General features: G+C 45.4%; 1 protein-coding gene across 8 annotated transcripts in view; it reads left to right on the top strand.

The window, feature by feature from the left end:
* ICA1 (islet cell autoantigen 1) overlaps positions 1-26,518 on the top strand; it is a 100,297-nt gene that overhangs the window by 68,368 nt on the left and 5,411 nt on the right. For 5 of the 8 annotated variants that reach the window (XM_054991839.1, XM_054991840.1, XM_054991841.1 and 2 more), the window contains exons 11-13: positions 4,600-4,662; positions 4,757-4,798; positions 12,081-12,356. In XM_054991839.1, coding sequence (XP_054847814.1) covers positions 4,600-4,662; positions 4,757-4,798; positions 12,081-12,356 — 381 coding nt within the window. The remainder of the gene's footprint in view (positions 1-4,599; positions 4,663-4,756; positions 4,799-12,080; positions 12,357-26,518) is intronic. The other 3 variants (XM_054991845.1, XM_054991846.1, XM_054991847.1) reach the window with 3 other exon arrangements.

Below are 26,518 nucleotides of genomic sequence, written 5' to 3' on the forward strand. Positions count from 1 at the left end.
CTCTCTAAATGTGAGTTCCACAAAACAGAACTCACTTACTTAGGCTACTGCATTTCCCAAGAGGGATTGAAAATGGATCCAGGCAAAATACAAGCAGTACTAAATTGGCAAACCCCCGCGACCCGCAAAGAATTACAATCCTTTTTGGGCTTTGCCAACTTTTATAGAGAATTCATTGCGAATTTTGCTCAAATTACACTCCCCCTAACCGAACTGTTAAAAACCAAAGACAAGGGGGACCAAGCCAAAAAACCAAGTGCAAGATTGTCTTGGACACCAGAATGCCAAATAGCGTTCAATCACCTTAAAACGCAGTTTGTTTCGGAACCCGTTCTACAACACCCCGATGAAAACCGCCCCTTCATAGTGCAGGTCGACGCCAGCGACACTGCAATTGGGGGCGTACTGCTGCAGCGGGGGGTGGATGGGACGCTCAAACCCTGCGCCTTCCTTTCCAGAAAGTTTTCAGAGGCGGAAAGGAATTGGAATGTTTGGGAAAAGGAGGCCTTTGCCGTAAAAGCTGCTCTCACCACCTGGAGACATTGGTTAGAAGGAGCCCGTCATCCTTTCGAGGTCTGGACGGACCATAAAAATTTAGAGGCCCTACGCAGCCCCCGTAGGCTAAACGCCAAACAACTGAGATGGGCGGAATACTTCTCCAAGTTCAATTTCACATTAAACTTTCTACCGGGCAAAACTAACTTTTTGGCCGACGCTCTATCGTGCATGCCCCAGCATAAAAGCAAAAGGGAGGAGACAATTGACACAGTCTTTTCGCCTACGCAATTAGGGGGTGTGGTGACCACACGCAGCCGCACAACCCAATCCCCTCAACCCGACCAGGGGTGGAGGCAAAAACTGAAAGCTGAAGTGGAAAAGGAGGGGGGGGACGTGCCCAAAGACAAACTGCAACAATCCGATCAAGGGGAATGGCTTTGGGGAGATCGCTTCTATGTACCCAAAAGTTTAAGAAAAGAAGTCTTACAACGCTGTCACGATGCCCCCACGGCAGGGCACTATGGGTACTTGAAAACGCTTCACTTAGTGCTACGTCAATTTTGGTGGCCGGGCATGCGCAAGGACATTTCCCAATATGTAGCGTCTTGCCCCATTTGTCTCAGCGACAAATCCCGAAAGGGCAAACCTCCAGGACTATTACAGCCTTTCGAAACGCCAAGTCGACCGTGGGAAATAATTTCTATGGACTTTATCACTGACTTACCCCCCTCAAAGGGGCACAACTGTATTTTAGTCGTGGTTGATTTGTTCTCCAAGCAAGCTCATTTTATACCTTGCACTACAATTCCTTCTGCTAGAAAACTAGCCGACATCTTTATAAAAAACATTGTAAAGATTCATTCTTTTCCATCAAAGGTGATTTCGGATCGCGGCGGACAATTCGTTGCCAACTTCTGGCGGGAGCTTTTACAACTGCTGGGCATTGAACAAGGTTTAAGTTCAAGCCATCATCCGGAAACCGACGGACAGTCAGAAAAAACTAATCAGATATTGGAACAATTTCTACGCTGTTACATTAATTTCCAACAGGATAATTGGTTTGATTTACTCCCCTTGGCAGAGTTCTCGTACAATAACAGCGTACACGCTTCCACGGGAGAAACTCCCTTCAAAGTCGTCTATGGCTTCCACTTCAAACCATTCCCGTTTGAAGCGCTCCCCCCTCCTACTACATTCTCCAAAGACGTCACCGAATGGTGGGGGGAAGCAGCTCAACAATGGACTCAAATTAGAAAACACCTCATCAAAGCCAAACAGGATTACAAAAAGTACGCCGATCGCCATCGTGCGGCGGAATGGGATTTACAACCTGGTGATCTTGTCTATCTTTCTACAAAGAATCTGAAAGTAACCCAAACCAGCCGCAAGCTAGCATTAAAGTTCCTAGGACCTTTTCCTGTTCGCAAGGTAATCAACAAAGTGACTGTTGCCTTGGATTTACCAAAGAACTTACGCCACGTGCATGATACCTTCCATGTCAGTCTGTTGAAAAAAGCTCCCTCTGCAGACCAGTGGCACACCCGTGCCCCTCCAATCCCAACTTTAATTGATGATCAAACCCACTATGAAGTTCAACAAATATTGGACTCTAAACTAAAAAGAAATCAGCTGTTCTACCTTATCAGATGGAAGAACTTTGATTCTGGGTTTGAAGTTAGGAAAGCGAAAGTTCTTCAAGGCCGGTTCACGGTGGAACATCGGTAGCCAAAACAATCCTTTTCTGAGAGATAACTGCCTGGGAACCTTGGCACCTGTGAAGAGAGCACTTAAACACTGAAAGGATTAAAAATGGAGTCGGTTAAGCAAAGGCATACAAGAAAGCATTCTGGACCTGACATTGTGAATCTTGGATGTGAACTTATGTATTGTCGTATTTATCTTGCTAATTTGGGCGCCTTGTACTTTAAATAAGTTAAGAGTATTGTAAAAAAATTTCGAATACTATTTCTAAATATTAAATTATATAATTTTTGCACAGTGCACTTTAAGAACGATTAGGGTCATTGATTTCTTCTTCAGTAGGTTTTTGCTCTCTCCAGCCTTCAGGTGGTGGCTGGAGATCTCCCTGAACTGATCTCCAGGCCACAGAGATGAGTTCATCTGGAGAAAACGGCTGCTTTGGAGGGAGATCTCTATGGCATTATACCCTGCTGAGGTTCCTCCCTTCCCCAAACCCTGTCATCTTCAGGCTCCACCCCCAAATTCTCCAGGAATTTCCCAACCTGGAGCTGGCAACCCCATCTGGGCCAGGAATGAAAGCAACCAGAGTGGAATGATGGTGTCTGGGAACAGGGAGTGGGTAAAAGTCAGATCCAGATCATTTTAAACAAATCCTCATTAATTCATATGATTTCTATATTGAAATAAAACAAAAAGGCCATCATATTATAGATCATGTCCTAGTCTACAGACAGCACTGAAACAATCACACACCCACTGATCCGTGACACTGCCACGGCGCAAAAACATACTTCAAAAACATAGATCCTCATGGACTCCCTTGATTTTTACATAGGGCCACCCAAAATCCACCACACAATCCCATATCATGTCTATTGCCACAAATTGCACCCAAAAAAACCATGCACTCACTGCTTCGTTGCACCACCACAATGCAAAAACATGCTTCAAAACCATAGATCCTCATGGTCCTAGTGGCAAGGAATTCCCAAAGGGGGGGTCAGATCCTCCTGGAACGAACCCCGCTATGGACTACGAGTCCCTCTGCTGGGATGCAGTCAGAGGGCAGCAGGCCCTGATGGACTAGGGAACAGGAGGACCAATGGGAAAGGAGGTTAAAATTCCTCTTGTGGAGGGGTGCATTCACACTTGGCAAGGACGGGGTGGTCCAGTGCCCTGACCCACCCAGGCACCTTTCCAGCCGGGACAAGTACTAAATAATAATGGTTCTGTTAATAAGTAGAGAGCCCCATGGTGCAGAGTGGTAAGCTACAGTACTGCAGTCCAACCTCTGCCCACAACCTGAGTTCAATCCTGGCGGAAGTCAGGTTCAGGTAGCCGGCTCAAGGTTGACTCAACCTTCCATCCTTCTGAGGTCGGTAAAATGAGTACCCAGTTTCCTGGGGGTAAAGTGCAGATGACTGGGGAAGGCAATGGCAAACCACCCTGTTACAAAAAGTCTGTCAAGAAAACGTTGTGATGCGATGTTCCCCCATGGGTCACTAATGACTTGGTGCTTGCACAGAGGACTACCATTACCTTTTTACTGTTAATAAGTATAATATATATATTCTGTGAATCCTCACAGGCTTAGCCCCTGAGCCTGGCTGTGGAGCAGAAACAGCCAGAATCTCAAGCAAAAGCTTCAAATACTTCCCTCTGTGACTGAAAAATCCACCCTGCAGTTTCTCCGGGTCTACTGCCTGCTGGAAACTGAAACCACTTGCCTGAGAGGTGGTGGTGGGGAATTAACTCCTTCTGCTCTCATAGAGAAGAACAGGGGCTCTATGTCTGACAGCCAGAGAAGGTCTGCGGACATCCCCTCCATTGCCTAGGGAATAGATTGCTTGGCGCCAGCATGTCTGGTTTCATGGACCAATGGACTGCCCCAAAAGTGGTCACGTCCATGAAAAACGCCCGTCCCACAACCCACCGGTTCACAAATGGCGAACTGGGCCGGTACATGTCAAATTTTGGTTCGTTTTTCAGTCCATGCCCACCTCTAGTGGTGACCCATAGCTCAGAATGTGTATGGATCCAAGCATTTTGATAAAATGACCATAGAATTCATTTTTAGGCTTGACTTGTTTTTTGGGGAAGCAATGAATTGAATTCAGGAAATGCCCTTGCAAACTACAACAAGGGTTTCTCTCAGTATCTGCCAATGGTCTACAAAATGGGGGAGAGCCTAGATACATTAAGATAATCTAAAGTGAAGACTTCTTTGCTGAAGTTTTTAGGAACGTGTAAATAAATGAATCAACAGTCCAGGATAGCTTCAGTTTATGTAAGAAATCCTACCAGATCATCCTACTTGATAAACTTTGAGGAGCATTCCATGTCTGAAACTAGGAGATCTCTACTGAATTTAATTTTACTTAGTAAATATTTTGGTTATAGCAGAAGATGCCAAGGATATCCTGAGTACTTTTGAGGAGAGCTTCAACCACAGAGAGAGTTCAGGTATGTGACCTAGATTCATGAGAACGACAGCATTGTAACTACAAATTTCAAAATGTACAGATTAATTGTTTCCATTTTTTTGCCTTATTTTTAGGGGCTATAGATGACTTATTAGACTTGAAACCTGAGGGAAATGGTAGGTAATGTCTTTGTCTAACTGGGTTCTGCAAACAGACATCAAATATAATTTAATCTTTGTTGTACAAGCTAACTATTTTTCCAGTATGATCATTTTTGCTTTGGGTGATTAGGGGATATAAAAGAAAATTCAGCTCAGTCTGCGGGCTTTCAATGTGACATTGGTATGGAAACGTATCTGCTCTTGTACCCCTGCTGATGGTAATAAGAATTTACTCTTTGTCAGTGTCCTTGATGTCAATCATTATTGTAGCCTTGTTCTTCAATAGTCTGTTACAAATATATGTGTTTCTAAGCATTTATGTGTTGCATAATGTACACATCCTGGCAATTACCTTTTGTGGGGAGGGGGTTGCATCTTATTGTGAGGTTTTGTGTACCAGTCCATCCGTTGTTGCCAGCATCCAAGGGCAGATTTCCACAGACCATTTTGACATGTTGAAGTTATGTCATCATCATCCTTTCCTTTCCTGTTTTGAATATGTAATATACTCAGCACAGGTGGCAATGGCTACTATTGTGATAAATAGTACCAGCTGCTACCAAATGAGTTGGTCATAAGAAATAACCACCATGTGAAATCTAGGAAATAAGCCTGTAGTGAAGTTACTACTTTTGGTGACTGTGAATTGATCTTCGCTTGACTGTCTCCTGAAGTCGCATTTGTTATCCATGAGATAAAAGATTATTTTTCCAAAGAAATACACAAACAATTGAAACCTGTTTTTTTCACAAATGAATGTCACAGAGTTTAAAGTCATTTCCTAGTAGGAGATGTATGAAAGTGTATGAAAACACCTTTTAGAGAAGGGAGTAATATCACTTATAAAAACAGAATTAAAACATTTGTGATGATTTTAGTAAGTAAAACTACAATACAAAAAACGACATTAGATTCTACTGTGTGTAGAATCTAAGAAAGTGAAAACTGCACACCCTGATCAGTGCTGGTCTTTTTGTTAGGTGGGTGTGGAATGACCGGCACTGATGGACAGTGTGGTCAAAGAGGCTTTAGCTGCTGTTCCTGTTAGATGCCTGGCAGCTCTGCCTTTCATGACGTTTGATGCATCTATATTTGTAAGCAAACTTGGTGGCTTGATGTGGATCTCTCCTATGGCACCATTGTTATCTTTAGTTATTATGCCTTTTTTGAAAAATTGTGCATATGTACACATGTGCAGTAACGTTTTAAAAAGATGGATTTGTACTAACTGATCAATAGAAATTCTGAAGACAGTAGGCAAGAAAGGCAAAAAAAACCAGGAAAATTCAACATGGACACACATTGGCTAAGGTAGCAAAAACATCAGAGGTCACTGATGGATATGAAAGCTCAATAGCTTGAATAGCTTACATGTAGTAAATCTACATGGAGAGTGTAGTTACAGGTTATGTTTTGGTTTGCTCTCTTTCTTAAATATTGTGAGAGCTAGATTTATTGTTGGAAAAAAGGAGCGGAAGCAGTTCACACAGAACACAAGTGAAAGGAAGGGGAAAGCCACTGCAAAGCAAATAAGCAAGCATGAAGCTTACTGAGAAGAGCCACTTTGTTAAGAGCTTCTTAGTGACTATACAACTGCACTTTTAGGATAAGAAATAGCTTGTATCATATTTGTATATATTGCATCTTCATGAAGTACAGGTAGTTAAAATTACTGAAAGGATAGCTTTCTCTTTGGCTGTACCGATGTCAGATGTTTTTCCTGTTGCGATAAATGTGAATTATGGCATAGCAGAGGAATGGTGGGAATCTTATCATTGTAACAATGTTTTTAATATCTGTTGTCACTTCACCAACCCTCTGATAGGCTTCTAAGTTCCTGGAAGCAAAGCAAGTCCTGCCTAATACAGCAACACACTGAGAGATAGTGCAGGAGTCAGAATGAGAGGCATTTTACTGGTAGACAGAGTGGCAGTGGTTAATGCTACAGTTGTCACAGATTCTGTGTAGTTTCTAGGTCGAAGAACTAGCATTCTAGTACAGCTGCTTTTAGCTTGAGCCCGACAGGTCAGGTACGGGTTAGGAGGAGACATACCAGTGGCGCCGCCAGCCTGTAACATATTTTTATTGGGCCTAAGCATGGCTTGCCTGTTCTATATTGTGATTTGCTGACTGTGATGAATGGCTAAGTACAGATTCTGTTCCCAAGAGGTAGAAGGTGACATTAACCACCCAATTCTACCAAGTTTGATATGCTGAGATGAAAGCTTTGGCTGCCATTTTGATACAGCAGGTTGACTTCTTATGTTGCTGCCCTTTTTTTGGACAAACATGTAACTGCAGAGGAGAGAGAAAACATAAATGAACAGTTCTAAGCTCAGATTGTCTGTAGCCTTCATCCAAATATTTGATAAAAGTTTCAGCTGCTGCTTTCTTTTATCGGCGTTGGTTTTATCCATCCTGCATAGGTATTTTGATTCTCCCATGTGGCATTGACTCATATGTTTGTTTAAAAGTCAGCTCTGTCCCCTACCTCTCCTCCTTCACACCCCCAATCACTTTGCTCTGCATTGTGTTCTTTAAAAGGAAGATCCTCTCTAAGGGAGAAAACACTTGCTTTAAAGTAAGACCTGCTGATGTGACTGTAGTGACCCCTGTGCTTCAAAAAGCTCTTTCATCTAGATGTTTCTGATATGCCCAACTCTTTACAAGAGTTTATGGTTTCTGCTTTGTTTATGGGTGGAGAATTTAATTCCCAGGAGCATATCTAGCCAACTGAAGCTTTACTAAATAAATCTTATTGTGCATTTTAGCACTTCTTTGATCTTCACCATGATGCAAGACTGATAGGAAGCCTAATGGAGACCCCCCCCCCCGCCCATACCTAGGACTGCACAACAAATGGCGGGGTCTCTGGATTTAAACCTGTGTCTATTGACTCCATGTTTAATTGATTTGTAGTTTTTCAACACAGAGCCATGAGGCGCCCCCTCCCCCCAGAACAGGTGCACAGTGGGGCTTGCTGACTGGCCATCTCAGCCGAGGCGATGCAGGAGGAAGGCAGCAACCCAACCCAGCTGCCCCTCTCCATGCCTCTCTGAACATAAGTGGCCATGGTGCTGGGCCAGGAGGCTGCTGGCAGGAGGGCGGGCAAGGCAAGCAATCACAATGCTTCCCTCCCTAGCTGTTTAATCAGAGATTGCAGCGTGAATCTTTTGCGCAGTGGTTTACACAGGAGGAAGCCCATCTCTCCTTCCCCTGTGTGTGCATGAATGAGAAAGTGGGGAGGAGAGTCCAATCTGTTTTCAGAGCAAGCAGGAGGGAGAGAGAGAGAAAAAGAGAAATAACTGTGGTATGTGTTGATGGGGAATCCCTTCCCTTGAGGAAGTGCTGGGAGAGGGTTGAGTGGGTGGCTGGGTGCCTTTGCAGGAGTTGGGAGGAGGGAACCCATCCATGGTTTTGTGTTGCTGCCCCCAACTTTTATATCCCCGCCAACTACGCCTTTTGATCTTCTTTTTCCTCCCATTTACAAGCCTTTTCTTCCCCCAGCATGCGTGCATTTTAATATCCTCCTCTTTTCAGATTGCTTTTCATGTTCAGCCCTCCCTTTTCTTCCCCTCCCCACTTTCTAAACCCTCACTGTGTATTTCATTTAAGAGTACCAAGGTAAGCAATCCCAGTGCTTCCTTCCCTGGTTTCCCTTCCAAGCCTTTTCTATTCTCTTTTCTTCTCCTCTCACCACATGTGCATTTTAATATCCCCCCTTTCAGATTTCTTTCTTTCCCTCCCTTCCTCCCTTTCCTTCTTTCTTTTCCTCTCTTTCCTTCTTTCCATGTCTTTCCCTCCCTCTCTTTCCTTCTTTCTTTTCATACCTTCCCTCCCTTTCCCTCCTTCTTTCTTTCCATGTCTTTCATATTTTCAATAAAAACATTGGGGTTGCCAGGTCCAACTCAGAAAATACCTGGTGACTTTGGGGGTGGAGCCAGAAGACTCTGAGGGTAGTGCCTAGCAAGGATGTGGCATCACTTTTGTGATGTCACTTCCAGGTCAAAGGTCAGGTGATGGCACTTCTCAAGTTTCACCCCCTTCTGCTGATGTCACTTCCTGCATACTGTACCCAAACTCCACCCATTCCTGTGATGTCACTTTCAGGGCACTCCCTCAAACCCACCTCTTCCTCTGAAGTCACTTCTGTGCATCATATCTTGCGGCTCTCAAACATCTGACGTTTATTCTATGTGGCTCTTGGATCAAGCAAGTTTGGCCACCCCTGATCTAGAGCCTAATTCTTTGTTTCACTATTTCTCTCTTTTTTGATTGTGCTTATTGTTGTTTATTTACTTGCAGTTCAAGCAACTGATCCTCGCCCTGTAAGGTATCCCTTCTGAGCCATGTTGCACTTTTATGCCTTGTTATTTTTGGCAGGTTCCATTTTAACCCCATAATCTTAACTGACAATTCTCTGTTGAGTTCAAACAGGGAACTTGTTGGGGAGCTTAGCAGTAATGGAAACAAAATTGGTCAATAAATCTAAAGGAGTATCAACAGCTGTTGCATCCAGCATGATGTGTAGAACAGAGGAAGGTAAAATTTTCACATTTTCAGGGTAGAATCTTCTCATAGGGTGGCTTACTTAGCATGTTCCATGTGGTAACACTACCCTAAGGGAGAGATGGTTACTTGTTGCCTCCCACCTACAGAGCTGTGTATAACTGCACACTTTGTTTCTTCATATTTCCATGAGCCATGAGGGGTATGATAACAGGATGTTCTAAAACATCCACCATTCAGGAAGTGGTCATGAGGATCCAGTCTTGTTTTAGATTTTGTCTTGAACTGGTGTAGTGGTGGCGGTGGTTATAAGTAAAGTGATAAACAAGTAGTAGGCTTCAGTGACTCATAGGATATCTCCAGTCATACTGTCCTATCAATAACAACTCATTATGCATCTGGTAGTATTCTTTGTGATTAAAGCAGCCCCTTTCTGATGTAGGAGCGTTATTTGCCTTAGGTTTAATGCTGTTGGGAAGTGAGATATAAAAGGAAAGGCATATCTTCACAATGAAAGGGGCCAGAAATTTAATTTTTTAATGAAAATTTGGAATTCAGAGAACCTGTTACATAGATGGTTATATCGATATAATCAGGGGTCATTTCGTAGAAAAAGAACTGCAGGAACTCATTAGCATAACTCATTAGCATAACTCATTAGCATATGCCACACACCCTGACATCACTGGAAGTGTGTTAGAAGACAACACCCACCCCTCAGGCCCCTTTCCCCAAAAATCTCCAAGTATTTCCTGAAAATGAAGCAGAATGAACTCAAAGCAGCTTACCCTCCTCTGGAGAGCCAGCCCCAGTGGCCCTGCTTGCACACACGCACGCACTCATGAAAATAAAGCAGAATGAATTTAAAGCAGCTTACCCTCCTTTGGAGAGCCAGCCCCAGTAGCCTAGCTTGCACTCACTCACTCATGAAAATAAAGCAGAATGAAGTTAAAGCAGTTTACCCTCCTTTGGAGAGCTAGCCCCAGTAGTCCATCTTGCACTCACTCACAAGTCACGAATGAAAATAAAGCAGCTTACCCTCCTTTGGAGAGCCAGCACCTGTAGCCCGGCTTGCACTCACTCACTTGCTCACTCACTCACTCACTCACAAGTCACGAATGAAAATAAAGCAGCAGAATGAATTCAAAGCAGCTTACCCCCCCTCTGCAGAGCCCTCACTGCTTTCAGGCCTGGAGGACGGGCCACGTGGCCACCATCCGTGTGCAGCACCCCCCTCCACATGGCTGCCACCCCCTACCCCAGGTTCCTACCAGGGAATCCAGGTGCTGCAGCTGCTGCTGCCTCTGCCACTGCCTGCTGCTAAAGACACGGGCAGTGGGGAGGCAGCAGGGAGGAAAAGGAATCACATAGGCAGGGCCAAAACCCACGTGACCTCTTTTCAGATCTACAGGAACACTGTTCCTGCACGTTCCCCCTCCAAATGAGCCCTGACTATAATGATATTCAATTGCTGATTTTTTTTAAAAATGGAAAAAGAACTGGTGGCATATGGCGGGGAGAGTGCTGGGGGACTGGGGTAGATGGAAGTCCTGTTGCTGCTGTGCTGTATGGGCAGCCACAGAAGTGATGGGGGAAATGCATAAGCCTGTTTTTGTGTGGAAAACACTAGTCATTTTGCTCAGTGAAAATGCTTTCACTTTTTGCACAGCTATGATTGGTTGAGCACAATGTCTTCTCCTTGACCAGCTATCTCGGTTTGTCCAGTGCACAGGCACACAATGGATGCATTCAGGTATCACAAACATAGGGAGATTTGTCTGTGATAGGCATTAACCTGGCTTGTACATTCCCTCCCGATACACACAGAAAGCAGTTGAAGACTTCCTGGTTTCAGAAGTCTTTGGATCAAATTTCAGTTTATCAAGACAGGGCAAGCGGAGGATATGGGGGCTGCCAGGAGGAGACAAAAAGGAAATAGTGTGGTGAAGGGAATACAGAGGAAAGTAAGGTGCCTCCTGCAAATCCTTGCAGGTTCCCACAGAGATCCTATTCCCTTGGTAGGGGTGGGGGATCCCCCATTCCCAGCCTCCATCCCCCCCTGCCACCACTCACCACTCACTCCTAGCAGGGGAAAAGGTGCGGAGAATGGACCCAGGAACCCCTCAGCCTACTCCTGTGTGCTGTGGAGCAGTCGTGCCAGGAATGACGTCATTCCCTGTGAAACAAGGAAGGGAAGGCCTCTGTGCGGTGCTGAGTGGATAAAAATCAGCCCCCAATTTAGTGTTCACTTTCTTGTCATGCTGAGAATGACTCGTGCACAGTGTGTGCACCCCTAACCCCTCCAGTCCCCCAGTTTGGGCTCTGGAGGACCTGGCAGTCCTAGTTTCTCACCATGCAACTGAGCTCAGCCTAGTGGCTCCATTGCGCAACTTCACCAGATTTTTGTGTGTGTCCCTCACTTGTAAGCCTTCTATTTGTTGACTGTATTAAATGACATCTCATATTACAGCAAGTAAAGATTAATACAGAAAAAATAATTTACATTCTTCTATTTAAGTATCTGGTGTATTGTTTAATCTGCCAAAGATGTCTGCTCAGCCTCTGAAAAGGTTAATCAAAGAAGAAAGAAATTATAAATGCCCAGATGGAATTCCAAAGTAAATTGCAAAGTTGAAGGAACGTTTAGAAGGTTATCTACATCAACTGCTTTCCGTAAATGGAACTAATTATACCTGTATCTGCCCTGGTGGATCTAAATGGTGGATCTTTTTAAAATATTCACCTGTTCTTTACTGGATCTTTTACATGGCTGCTCCTGTTTTTTCAGCAGCATCAAAGGACCCACATGCAACCTTCTTGGAGCCTGATAAGGACGATATTCTATTGCTGAATGAGATTCTCAATGCATCTTCTTTGGATGATGGTGAATTCAGCAGGGAATGGACAGCTGTCTTCGGAGAGGATCCACTTGCTGACATAACCACTAATTCTTCTGGAGGAGAAATGGAGATCAATCAGTCAACATCATCATCATCACCTTCAGGCTTTCTTCCTTCTCAGCTTTTAGACCAAAATATGAATGATTTACAGTCCTCCCTTCAAGGTATAGTTTTATTGCCAATGAAATAAACTTTTTAGCAATACAACATAGCTTGTGGTTTAGTGCCTTTCCCCAGTAGCTGTGAACTATGAATTTCCCTCATACTAAGCAGTGTACACATGGACTGTGCATTGTATGACAGGTACATGTGCCTTACTGTATGTCTGGCATTGGATCCAGACTATACTGGCATTTTTCACTAATTCTCCCTTCCCACTGCAGCCACCCCCCATGTAATTCCTCTACGTGCCCTGTCCCTCAGAAGCAGCATTTATGTGATCAGAGAGCTGCACTGGATGGGAGGTGGGTTGGGGACAAACATTCCATTCTGCAACTAGAAAATGTAGTCTGGGTCCAACCCCTTAGGTGGTATTTCTGCATAGCTCCCAGGTTAATCCTTTCCTCCAGATTAGTCATATTATGAGAGGTATATATTTTATTTCACCACCCCCGCCCCCAGCCACTGTTTTCACTTTTCATATGTATCATTGTGCTTCTTGCGCTGCAAAATCCTTGCATCTGCACCCAGACTTAAAATGAATCTGCTCTATAAATTTGCACTGCTAGTTACTCCAGTGCTTCATATGCAGACCAGCTTCCTTGTTGCCGATATTCTGTGTGTTCATCTTGCCGCTGTTTCTTGGGCAGATGGTGGTTGTGGGAGGGAGGCGTAAAGGGTGAAAGGAAAAAATTGCCTCATTATTTTTAGAGTGAAGGGATGACGTGTGTGAAGGGTTCTTAACTCCTCCAGGGTGTTAACGTGGGCTGGTTTGCTTGTCATTTGTTGATGAGAAAATTATTCCTCTGACATTCTTCAGGTAGAGGAAAATAGAAGAGCTTGCAGTAGCAATAAGAAAGCTGTTATTAAAGGGACTTTGTCAAGACTGGTGGACCTAAGATGGGAGCATGTCATTGGTGGGAATTCAATGACTGAAATCCATGTACTTTAGCTTCATAGATGTGTCACCAGGGACGCAACTGGCTTCTCATTCTAGTTTAAATGTTTAATAAAATGGAAAGTACTGAATTTTTAAAGATACAGGGTATCCCACTGTAGGAAATCTAGTATTGCAAATTGACTTAAGAAACTGAGCTGTGAACCAGGAACTCTGAAATTCAGATCTCGCCTTTGGCATGAATGAATGCTGGCCTGTTATACAGGCTTATTATAAGCCTCACTGAGAGCCAAGCTACAAGTGACAAATGACACTTGCCTGGCAAGTGAACAAACTCACGTGTATTCCTCCCTGTTCACTTGCGCTCCACTTGCACTCCACTTGATCAAGTGGAGCACAAGCGAGTGGCAAGTGAACAGGGAGGAATACACGTGAGTCTGTTCACTTGCCAGGCAAGTGTCATTCGTCACTTATAGCTTGGCTCTGAGATCTATGTGAAGCACTTTCAGTGCTTCAAGGGCTATATAAATGCTAAGTATTTGTATATAGGAGGTTGCCTTCTACTGAGCTAGACTGTAGGTTCATCAAGCTAAATACTGAATTCTCTGGTAGCTCGACTCCAAGATCTCAGCTACTGTTCTGTGCCAGCATAGCTCCCTTCATTCTTGATGGTGCCAGCTGTACCAAAAGTGTGTGCTCTGCCAATGAGCTGTCTTATCCTGTTAGACTCTATCTTAAGGCCAAATTGCATGTTGCACAGAGTTTCATGTAAGTTTCCTGACTTTTTAAACACAGGCAGCAGTCAAGAGTGCCAGTTTTCCACTCAAAATTACACCTCTCAAATGGCTATTCTTCTCTCGGGAGAAAATCTAAGAATCTTATTTTTTCCCAGTGAAGGGGAAAGCAGCTAGGGAGGGCAATTTTGGGATGAAGAATGGCTCACCCTGACTTCACCCTTGGTGGAAAAATTGTTAAGGGACATGGAACTATTTAGTCAGGGCCGCTGCGAGCTACCTCAGGTCTACAGACAAAGATTCCACGCCCACCCCCTATATGGCCCTGATTTAAACACTAATCATAACAAAACAAATCACTTGGCTTCCTGATACATGGCATAGAAAATTGTTCATTGGATAATAAAACAAATAATTGTTCATCAGATAAGAAACAGTAAAGAAAAAGGGACAGGATTTTTAAAGAATATCAGGTTCTCTGAAAGTTGTCTCCTCTGTCCCTCTCCCCCCCCCCCCCAACCCAGTGGTCCTTACGTTAAATGAGAAAATTTCTGTCTTAGGGTTGCCGGTCCTCCAGTGGGGGTGGGGATCCCCCGTTCCCAGCTGCCACCCCCTGCTACCACTTACCCTCTGCCACCACTCAGCTAGTCAGTAGGGGGAGGTTTGCAGAAATGGGCCTCCCGGGGCACACTCTCAATGCGGTGTGACAGTGTTACTCCCCAGAGTGATGTCATTGTGCAGGCTGTGGGACTGCTGCACTTTGCGCTGGGCCAATTTGGGCCCAAAACAGGCCAATTCTTTTAAGAATCACCCTGGTTCAAAGCATGGGAGCACTCCTGCGGCCTGTGCAATGACGCCATTCCTGGAAGTGATGTCATCACATTGGTACCAGAAGACTTTCTAAAGATGAGTGCCACGTTCTGCCCCCCCCCCCAGCTGGGAAGGTAAGGGGATCTGGATCTATTCTGTCTTTGCCTATTACCATCTGTCCTTACTGGAAGTGATTCCCTCAGAGGATTTTCCCAGCTTTACTAACAGCATTCTTTCTCTTTTAATAGTGGGATTGAACTAGGGTTCATCGACGGTCTTCCTGTGCAGTCCTACATGGGACTGCGCACACGCAGGCCTGCCAATTCCGAAGGTTTTAATAGCTAAAAACCACTAGGGGGCACCCTCGCCTCTCTGCGTGCATGCGCAGCCGTCTTCCCACCAGAACAGCCCCGATAAGGCAGGGCGCCCCCCGCCCCATCATACCCTTAGTTCCTCTTTTGCTGCCGATGAGAGAGGTTCGTAGTTTTTCTGCTCATTCGATTTCATCGTCCACAATGTTGGAAACAGCTCTTTTCAAGCGTCAAGCATCTTGCGACAGGAAAATGACCAGATTGGATGGCCATTCCAGCTGCCTTTACTGTCTGGGTGAGACCCACAATACACAAGCATGCAAGCATTGTAGAGCCTTCACTTCGAAGGCCAGAGCAGAGTGGGCGGGTAGACTTCAAGCTTCCCTTTGGAAACATGCAATGGAAGCTTCTGGTCCACCAGCTAAGGCACCGTGTTCTGCCTTGCCCGGTTTGACTACCTGACAAGGTCTTGCCTCTACGGGCTCTAAAACGCCATGTTCTCAGTCATCTCCAGCTCGTTCGGAACCTAGACCTCCACTGGCTTCAACCTCAACTTCGGTCCAAAGTATCTCAGAACGGACTCCTGCCGGGTCAGATTTGGCAGCATTGGGCTCGAAGACTCCGTGGAGTCGAATGCCCTTGATGTTGACAGCTGTTTGCATCTCCCCTAGAGCCCATTGTCAAGAGGCTCCTGTGCAGGCACCCAATCCGAAGATCCCATGTCAACAAGGGGGCACTACTTTGGTTCTGACCCCGGTTCCGGGATCAATCCATTCCGATCCTGACAAGAAGAAAAGGAAGCACCATTCATCGAAGCAAGATAAAGCTATCTTGGAAAGTGTGCTTTCGGCTCCGATCCCCCCATTGGAGGATGCTGGTTCCAAACCCCCTAATAAAAGACAGAGGGACTCAGGGGATCACCCATCTCCCCGTAGTGTCCCATGCTGTAGAAGCAGCCATGAGGAGGATGTCATTCTGGTGGAAAAACCTCCTACACCAACGGGGCGTCCTAGATTGCTGTCCTGTGGGTCATCTTGGTCATCCCGGGAACGCAGTGGGCATTCTTGGCACAGAGTGAGTCCCTGTTCTTATAGGAGTTACTCAAGAGACCCCTATCTGCACGATGAACCCCGTCGTCACTACGAAGACTACTCACGTTACTTGGAATTCCCCAACAGAAGGAAATCCAGATCTCCGTCTACACACTCCTGTGCCGGCTCCGAGTGTACCCCGCATTTGTCGGACACCATCATGGAAGCTAGCGCCGACTGTCATCAGTCCAGCGACTTCCCCTGTCTGACTCCCTGTTGGTGAGATTGGACCTATGGAGGATGCGTCTCCCACTGATGATTTCAGAGAATACAGCGAGCTGCTCCAGAGGATGGTGAAAGCCTTGGAGATTGAAGTTACCTCAACAGAACCGAAGTTCATGGATAAGATTCTCCAACATATCTATTCCATGTCGACTCCGACTGTCTCTTTCCCGGTTATTGAGGGATTTGTGAAGCTACTAAAAGACCTGAATTTAAAACCGGCTTCTACACTGGCCACAAATAGGAAGGTTGAGAACCTTTATAGGGTGAAGGATGATCTCTGTCCCTTCCTTTCGATTCACCTCCCGCCTTCATCTTTAGTGACTGAGGAGATCAAAGCGAGACCCAAGCAAGGTTCGTCCTATAAGAAGAGTAGGCGCCTGGATGCAATGGGACGCAAGTTCTATGACTCTTCAGCATTTGGCATGAAGAGTACTAATTATTCAGCAATGATGGCCGCCTATCAGCTTCTCCTGTGGAATAAGGTAGACACATTTATCCCTAGATTACTGGAGGACCAGAAGGTGTTCCTTAGGGTCATTCAGGAAGAAGCAGTTCGCCTTTCCTGCCATCAAGTCAATGCCAGCCGCAATGTGGCTGATATGTCGGAGCGATCCTTGTTGTCAGTGGTTGTCCTTCACCGGTACACGTGGCTGAGGACCACAGCTCTCCCTACGGACACAAGGAACAGGGTGGAAGATCTCCCTTTTGAAGGCTCCACGTTGTTCTCCAACAAGACAGATGAATATCTGTTGAAGAAGCAGACGGATCGCCTCACTGCTCGTTCCTATGGTGTGCTTCCACATCACCAACAGCAAGGCACAGCACACTCCCACTACAGGTCCTTTTCAAGAGGACGACAACAGCAACAGCGTTTCCAACCTTACCAGGGGTATGCTTATAGAAACCAGTGACCTTACCAGAGCCCGCAGTCCTCCTTTTCTAGGAGAAGACCAGGCCAGAAGTCTGAACAAGGCATGACTCAGCAGCATGCCAAGGACCAGTTCCAGCCACTTAAACAATTCTGACAATTACAGGGCCCTGACCCGTATTTTGGTGTCAGAGTGAGTGAATTTTTTTCTGAATGGTGTTCTGTTACGACCAATGTTTGGGTTCAAAAGATAGTTAATGTTGGTTATAAAGCTGAATTTTTACAGTTGCCTTACCTACGACTTCCTGTGTTTTCTTCTGAAGCACCTCAGTCAGAGGTTCTCACTGAGCTCTCTGCCCTTTTAGAGAAAGAGGCTATTGAAGAAGTCACTGACCAGACCGATTCAATGGGTTTCTACTCCAAATTATTTCTGGTGGAGAAGAAAGATGGGGCTCTCGGCCTATCCTGGATCTCCGTAGTTTGAATGCCTTTATTAGAGTTCATAAGTTCAAGATGGTCACTTTACAGGCGGTCCTGTCACTATTACCCACTAACGTGGTTTGCAGTGATGGACCTAAAAGACGCCTACTTTCATATTTCTATTTTCTCAGAACATAAAAAGTTGCTTTGTTTTTTCTATGGTACCCGTATTTTTCAGTATAGGGTCCTTCCCTTTGGGTTGTCCACACCCCCACGGGTCTTTACCAAGGTTATAGCAGTGGTTGTGGCCTACTTGAGAATCCAGGGGTGCTGTATTTTTCCCTGCCTGGATGATTGGTTACTGGTTGGGCATGCAGCCAACAACATAGCTAGGCAAGTGTCATTGACTTTAGCCACCTGGTTGTTGTGGGTTTTCTGGGCTGTATTGCCGTGGTCTTGGCATTGTAGTTCCTGACGTTTCGCCAGCAGCTGTGGCTGGCATCTTCAGAGGTGTAGCACCAAAAGACAGAGATCTCACAGTGTCACACTGAGAGATCTCTGTCTTTTGGTGCTACACCTCTGAAGGTGCCAGCCACAGCTGCTGGCGAAACGTCAGGAACTACAATGCCAAGACCACGGCAATACAGCCCGGAAAACCCACAACAACCATCGTTCTCCGGCCGTGAAAGCCTTCGACAATTTAGCCACCTGCTTACGGCTGGGCTTGTTTGTGAATCAGAAGAAGTCCAAGCTTACCCGTTCCCTGGTTATTCAATACATTGGAACCATTCTGGATGGTACCCAGAATATGGGATTCCTCCCCCAGGAGAGGGCAGTTAAGATTAAGACCCTTATCAGACAACTCAAGAGATGCTGTTTTCAGTTGGCTCATTTCTTCCAAACCTTATTAGGCTGTATGGCATTACCACTGCAGTGGTGCCGTTGGCTAGGTTACATAGGCGTTCCCTACAACTTTGGTTTACCTCTGTTTATTTCCCTGATAGGGACCCTCAAGGCAGGAGGTTTACCATCCCTAGAAGTATCCTCCACTCCCTATATTGGTGGCTAGTGGATACAAATCTTTTCAAAGGGGTTCAGTTTGGCTGTAGCAACCACAAGTGTCTGTCACAACGGACGCTTCTAATCTTGGCTGGGGTGCCCATTGCAAAGGCTCATATGCGCATGGTATATGGGATAACTCTGAGAGTCAAGAGCATATTAATCTAGAACTGAGGGCTGTGTTCTATGCACTGATTTCTTTTTCAGATCTCGTGAAGAACAGAACCGTCCAGATTCTCACAGACAATACAACGACAATGTTTTATATAAACAAACGGAGGCACGGCTTTGGCGACTCTGTGCAATGAAGCAGTGAGAATCTGGGATTGGGCCACAGATCACTCTACGTGGTTGCAAGTGGTTCATATTCCTGGCGTAGACAATTCCTTGGCAGACCACTTGAGCAGGCTGCAAGGAGACAGCCACGAGTGGTCCATTTGAGACAATTACCTAATTTGTGTCTTCTCTGAGTGGGGTTTTCCCGACGTAAATCTTTCTGCCTCGGAGGACAATCACAAGACTCCCAGATTCTGCTCCAGGGGCAGCCTAGGCCACGGGTCTCTTGGGGACGCATTTCAACTTGAGTGGTCAGGCCACCTTCTATGTGTTTCCCCCGTTTCCTCTCATAACCAAGGTGATCAGCAAGATTCAGGTGGACAGACCCTTGATTATCCTGGTAACTCCCTTTTGGCCACGCTGTGGTTCCATGCCCTACTCAGGTTACAAACTCAGAAACACAGCTTCCCGGTGGAATCGGACCTGTTGTCCTGGAGGAGGGTGTCCCACCACAGGATAAAAATCTCAAACTGACTGCCTGGCTGATCAATTGGGGCAGAGATGTTCCTCTGAAGTGACCCACGTCCTACAGAATGCGAGACGATTGTCTACTCGGCAGTCTTAGGAGACTAAATGGGGAAAATTTAGTCTTCGGTGTGGGGAAAGGGATACGGACCCCTTTGCATCCTCTTTACCAGAGGTTTTAGAATTACTCTGGGGCTTAAAACAGAAGGGACTGTCTAACTCTTCTATAAAGGTGTATCTGGCAGCTGTCTCTGCATTTCATCCCTGTGTGGACCGTAAGACAGTGTTTTCTCATCACATGTCCAAGTTATTTTTGAAGGGGTTAAATAACCTTTTTCCTCCAGTTAGACCTATTGTTCCCCAATGGTCATTGCCTTTAATACTGTCTAAACTGATGTCTAAGCCCTTTGAACCTTTGGCCACGTGCCCGTTGCGCCTTCTGTCTATGAAAGTAGCCTTTCTGGTGGCCATTACCTCGGCTAGGAGGGTGGGGGAGTTAGCTGCTTTGTCCTGTGAGCCTCCCTTTTTGAAGATCCATGCGGAAAAAGTGGTTTTACGAACTAAGATTGAGTTTCTATCCAAGGTAGTCTCTAGTTTCCATCTCTCTCAGGAGATATCCTTGCCGGTGTTTTTTCATACACAGGCGTCGGAAGCAGAAAAAGCACTGCACTCCTTGGATGTTTGTAGGCGCTTCTTTTTTACTTAGATCGAGTCAAATCATTTAGAGTGGACTCTCACCTCTTTGTACGTTTTTCAGGCCAAAAGAGGGGTAGGAGGGCGACCCCTCAAACCCTTGTTCGCTGGGTGGGCCAGACAGTTATGTTGTGTTATGAGACTGCTAACCTACCTTGCCCTCTAGGAGTTCACGCTCATTCTACCAGGTCCTTGGCATTGTCAGCGGCTCTTCTGAAAGGAGTTCCACTCCAAGACAACTGCAGAGCAGCGACGTGGGCCTCAGCTGACACGTTTGTCAAACACTATGCATTGGATGTCCTAGACAGAAAGGAGATGGCAATTGGCACAGCAGTTTTGTAGTCGTTATTCTTGTGACTGGTTCTTCTGCCTCCACCCAGGTATTTAAGCTTTTTAATCTCCCATGTGGGACTGCACAGGAAGACCATCGATGAAAAACAGTGTTTCACTTACCGTAACTGTTGTTCATCTAGATCTTCTGTGCAGGCACACATACCCTCCCTCCTTCCCCACTAACACTCTTGGGACTTATTTTGCAGTACGGCGGTGAGGACTGAGAATATGACGGGGTGCCCCACCTTATTGGGGCTGTTCTGGCGGGAAGATGGCTGCGCATGTGCACAGAGAGGCGAGGGCGCCCCCTAGTGGTTTTTAGCTATTAAAACCTCTGGAATCGGCAGGCCTGCGCATGCGCAGTCCCATGTGTGCCTGCACAGAAGACCTAGATGAACAACAGTTAAGGTAAGTGAAACACTTTTTCTAATAGAGTTACAGCTTCTGTTATAGGATATAATGTCACCAAAGACACTACTGAATTCACATAGGCCTAACTTTTTATATTTGAATGTGCAAACAGCCCTACTATATTGATTTTGGCTTTATAGCAGCCTTCTGAGAGAGTGATGGACACCTCTTAGCTTCCATTCTCAGTTTCACATGAGGAACTGAGACAGAAGGTTCCTGACTTGTGCCTTGTTGAGAAGGGATTTGAACATAGGTCTTGTACATTCCTGGTTCAATGCTGGAGCATCTACAGTGATGCCTTCTTCTGTTTAGCTGGCACCATGCGTTGGGCAGTAACATACGCAAGTACAAGATACTGTTCTTTTAGACATACATTCAGTAGATGACAAAAATGAAAATGCCATTTTTCTGAAATGAAAAGCCTGAGTAAGCATACTTTATAAGCAAGTCATTACACTACAATAAATGGCAACTCTGGGGGAAAAAAGTTGCCACGGTTGGTCTTTCAGCCATGCCAAGGAGAGGTTATTTGTATTTATAATATTCTCTCAGTTATTTAACAGGGATAATGGTAACTTGTAAGAAAAATGCACTCTCTTGAAACTCTGTTGTATTACATGAACAAACAATGCTACTGCAAATAGCTGACCACGCCAGCTAGTGTGTTCCAAAGAGTAGTGTGCTGGCTTTGGGTCAGGGAAACGTGAATTTAAATCCCTGCTGAGCCACTGGCTTTGGGCAAGTCTTTCAGCCTAGGGTCCTTACTGATACTGTGGGTGTAGAAAAGTTTTGTGAGGCAGGTCATTGAGAGGATGAACAATTTTTGGCATACCGGAAAATAAGTTATTGAAATCATAAACAACATATTTTCCATTTGTGACTCCTTGCATGGGCTGTGACTGTAGTGTAGGCTGAAGTTTATAAAGACAGCTGTAAAGTACTGCGCATTTTGAAGAGAATGCCTAAATTCAAAAGAGGAGAAGAGTATAGGCCCCATTTCTCTAGTACAACCAAGAATGTGGTGATTGGAGGGTATCATAAAATGTTAATGTATGCCACCTACACAATGCTGTTGCTTGCTAAAAGAGGCTAATGTCATTGGGGATTATGTTAGCAGAGGCCTCCTCCACAGAAGAAAGTATTAACCATTGTTGCTCCCTTGGGTACTGGATTGCCCCCAGCTGGGTCAGTATTGGCTCTTCACATTTTGAGGAGAAGAATGTTGATCAAGGGCTTGGAATATAGGCCATTTGAGGAAATAATGAAGGAACCAGAATGTTTTAGAGGGAGAAGATATTTGAAGGATGAGGATGATATTCAAGTTGAAGCAGAGCAGAGATAAAGTTGCATGTCAAAATAAATGTCAAAGAAGAGTTGTGCAGTTGTCAGTAAAAGTTATGAAGCCTCCTTAGAGTAACTCATTACATTGGTCCATCGAGCTCAGTATTGTCTATCCAGACTGGCAGTGGCTTTGCAACACAGAGGAAGATCTTCCTCAACTACTACTACTAGGGAGCCTTGCCTGAAGACCTTTGGGCATGTGAGTTAAGCGCACAATCACTGAGCCATGACCCTTCTTCAGGTTGTGGAATTTCTTTCTTGGAGGTAAACATGGCTGTGAATCCTGTCACTGCAGTGTGGGAGTAGGATAAAAGCAGAGTTAGGTGTTCCTAGAAGTCTATTTCCACCACAGTATTCAAAAGAAAGGGAATTTTCTAATGGGATTTTACAAAGTTTTAAAATCATGTATCAATACATTCTTTGTGTTTCTAATAATACTGTGATGCCCCCAAGGCATTCCTTGTCATAGTATTCTAAAATTCCTTGCTTCTCCATCCATGTCAGTGTTGTATGGGCTATGGGGGATAAGCATGTGGAACATCCCTGATCTTGAAATAGTTTTGCTTGCAATGGGGGGGGGCAGGGGGGAGAGAGTATATTGTAAAACATGCTAGAAAGGTACTTTCTAGACTTGATGTTCGACAGAGTTGCCTAAAAGATTGACAAAAACTGATCCTTCTATACCACACAAAGAATCTTGATTGTCTGGGAATTTCCCCCTCCCCCCTCTGCCTACCTTTTGTGATGCACTCACTATAATGGACACTTTCACCAGCATGGAATAATGTAGCACACAGGCAGCCAAGGTTCCCAGCAGTGCATGAGGAAATTGCTCAGGCCGCTGTTTTTCACAGATCTGATTAATTGGAGAGTAGTTTCTAAGGCTGCTGTTCTGTGTGCTGTTGCCCTGCCTACTTCCATTGAAGTATATGAGATTTAACCATCCTAACTCTCATAGAAATTTGGACTAATTCTTCAGTCAAACTAAATCAATCAAGCATTTCTATGAGTTGCCACAATCCAGACAGACTTCCTTCAGATATTGGTAAAACAGTGTTGCACTTACCTCTAACTGTTGTTCGTCTAGGTCTTCGTGCAGGCACACATTGGGACTGCGCAGGCACAGGCCCTCCACCAGAAAAGATTTTAAATATCTCAGACAGTAGAGGGCGCTCTCACACAGCAACACTCATGCATGGTTGTTCCCGCCAAGTGCCAAGTTGCTGGGCGGAGCATTATCTCTTCCCTCAGTTCCTTTCTTGTCGCCACTGTGAAAGGTTCTTTCTCTTGCTCTCTCTCACTCTTCTCTGAGTATTCTTTTCATCTCTTGCTTACACTGAAGATATGTCTCAAAAAGTCCTGTTCAAAAAATGCTCCCAATGCAACACAAAAATGCCACATTTGGATGATCATGGCCCTTGCTGAGGCAGAGAACATCAGGGCTTGCCAGCACTGCAAATGCTGTACCCCAAAGGCCAGGCACAATTGTGCTGCACACCTGAAAGCAGCGCTCTGGGAAATGTCCCTCACAGGTTCTGCTAAGCCAGCTGCAACACCATCCGCCGAGCAGGAACCGAAGCTGTTTTCCAATAAACCCCTTCCACACTGAGGGCGAGCACTCAGAACCGACCTTCGGTTCCAACAACTGCACCAACAGACAAGACTTCAGTTCCAACCAAGCCTCCGAAACCAAAATCAGATCCTAAGAAATAACGTTCTCCAGATCAAAGGGAACTCACAGCGTTGGATCCTAAGAAACATCACTCCCCAGAACAAGGGGAACGTGCGCATCGGAACCGCCAGCAAAAAAGGCTAAGGCAAAAACTAAACATCCTAAACACCCAGCCTCGACCTCTTCACATTGTCATCGTCATCAGTCCACATCCTTCACTCCTTCTCTCATCACAGAGGAAGACATTCTCCGAGAACCACTGATCCCATCTCCTCTACCCACTCCTTTACTACACCGGGAGGAAGAAAGCCCAACGGGAGGCTTTCAACAACATTTTTCACTGGAACCGATACCAGATCTGTTCCCTACCACCATGGTTCCAACCAACACACCCCATTTGGAACCGACTCAGCCCCAACAATAAGGCAACTGGAACCAGGCATCAAGCTCATCCTCATCATGGCCTGTAGGTATAGCCTATTATCAGGCTCCAAACTGGCAAGACTTCTTGTCATGGCTGCAATCCACTCCTGTGCTTCCCTCAGCTCCAACTCATCCGGTTCCGACACTGTCAACCCTACCAGCTCCATACCAGGCTTCTGCAACACTGTCTATATCATCCCATGACTTGGAATGCGATCGCCGCTTCCTTCAGATTCTGATGAGGGTGAGGATAAACTGGCGGAGACTGACCAAGAGAGACATCTTGGAGTCGTAGTGGATAACTCACTGAAAATGTGATACAGTGTGCAACAGCAATAAAAAGACCAATGCTATGCTCGGGATTATTAGGAAGGGAATTGAAAACAAATCAGCTAGTATCATAATGCCCCTGTATAAATCAGTGGTACAGCCTCATTTGGAATACTGTGTACAATTCTGGTCACCACACCTCAAAAAAGATATTATAGCACTGGAAAAAGTGCAGAAAAGGGCAACTAGAATTATTAAAGGGATGGAACACTTCCCCTATGAAGAAAGGTTGGGGCTCTTTAGCTTGGAGAAATGACAACTGAGGGGTGACATGATAGAGGTTTACAAGATTATGCATGGGATAGAGAAGGTAGAGAAAGAAGTATTTTTCTCCCTTTCTAACAATACAAGAACTCATGGGCACTCAATGAAATTGCTGACGAGTCGAGTTAGAACAGATAAAAGGAAGTACATCTTCATCCAAAGAGTGATTAACACATGGAATTCATGGAGGTGGTGGCAGCTTCAAGCATAGACAGCTTGAAGAGGGGATTGGATAAACATATGGAGCAAAGGTCCATCAGTGGCTATTAGCCACAAGGAACTCTCTGTCTAGGGCAGTGATGCTCTGTATTCTTTGTGTTTGGGGGGGGGAATCAGTGGGAGGGCTTCTAGTGCCCCTTCTCCACTGGCAGACCTCCTGAGGACACCTGGTTTTTGGCCACTGTGTGATACAGAGTGTTGGACTGGATGGGCCATTGGTTTGATCCAACATGGCTTCTCTTATGTTCTTATGATATTCACTCCTGTTTGGATGTAGTATCTGAACTGGCTTCGGATGCATTCCCGGAGGAAGCAGTTGGGGATACCGCCTCCTCCTCACTGACGGAGAACTCTTGCTTGTTTTACGAGCAGATGATCAAGATGGCCCAGGCTCTTGACTTAGACATCACCTCTGAAACACCAAAATTTAAAAGCAAAGTGCTTCAAGCACTATATAACAACTCCCCTGCATCAGTTGCCTTCCCAGCCATAGAGGACCTCCTGGACATTGCACACAATATCTGGGAGAAACCTGCTTCATCCCCTGCCACATCCAGGAAGGTTGAGAACAGTTACAACTACAACAAAATCTCAAAAAAGCTCAACTACAACAAAAACTACAACAAAAACTACAACAGGAAAGCTCTTATCAAGGCTCTTCAGGGCGAGGCAACCAGGTTAGCCAAGCGACAGATGTCTGCAGGGAAGCAATCAGCAGACTGCTTAGCCAAAACTATGGTTTCTGCCATACTCCTTAGACACCACTCTTGGCTTCGCTCCACCGCACTGTCCCAAGAGAAGAGGAACAAAATAGAAGCTTTCCCCTTTGAGGGCACATCTTTATTCTCAGAATGTATGGATGAATCCCTACAACAAATGAAGAAGAACCAGTAGACTGCCCATTTGCTTGGAGTGATTGCACCTCAGCAGCAACAACAACCCTTGCAAAAGCACTGAACTGGCCTTCATATCACCAACGCCATGGATATTCTTACCAGCTCTACCAACAGAGGGCTTACCCCAACTACTTCCATATGACTGACTGCCCCTCAACAAACACAACCTCACTTCAGGGACAGACTAGCCCCCTTCTATCGGACATGGGCTACAATTTGTTCAGACTCGTGGGTCCTCAGAATTGTTCAACAAGGTCATTGATTACGGTTTATAGAGTTGCCACAGCTATCCTTCCTCACCAATGCTTCGACTTGTTCAGTCAAAGTCCTCACTCCTGTTATTGAAGAACTGCTTTCTAAGGGACCCA

The sequence above is a fragment of the Eublepharis macularius genome, chromosome 11, assembly GCF_028583425.1.
Source record: "Eublepharis macularius isolate TG4126 chromosome 11, MPM_Emac_v1.0, whole genome shotgun sequence".
NCBI classification, from domain to species: Eukaryota; Metazoa; Chordata; class Lepidosauria; order Squamata; family Eublepharidae; genus Eublepharis; species Eublepharis macularius.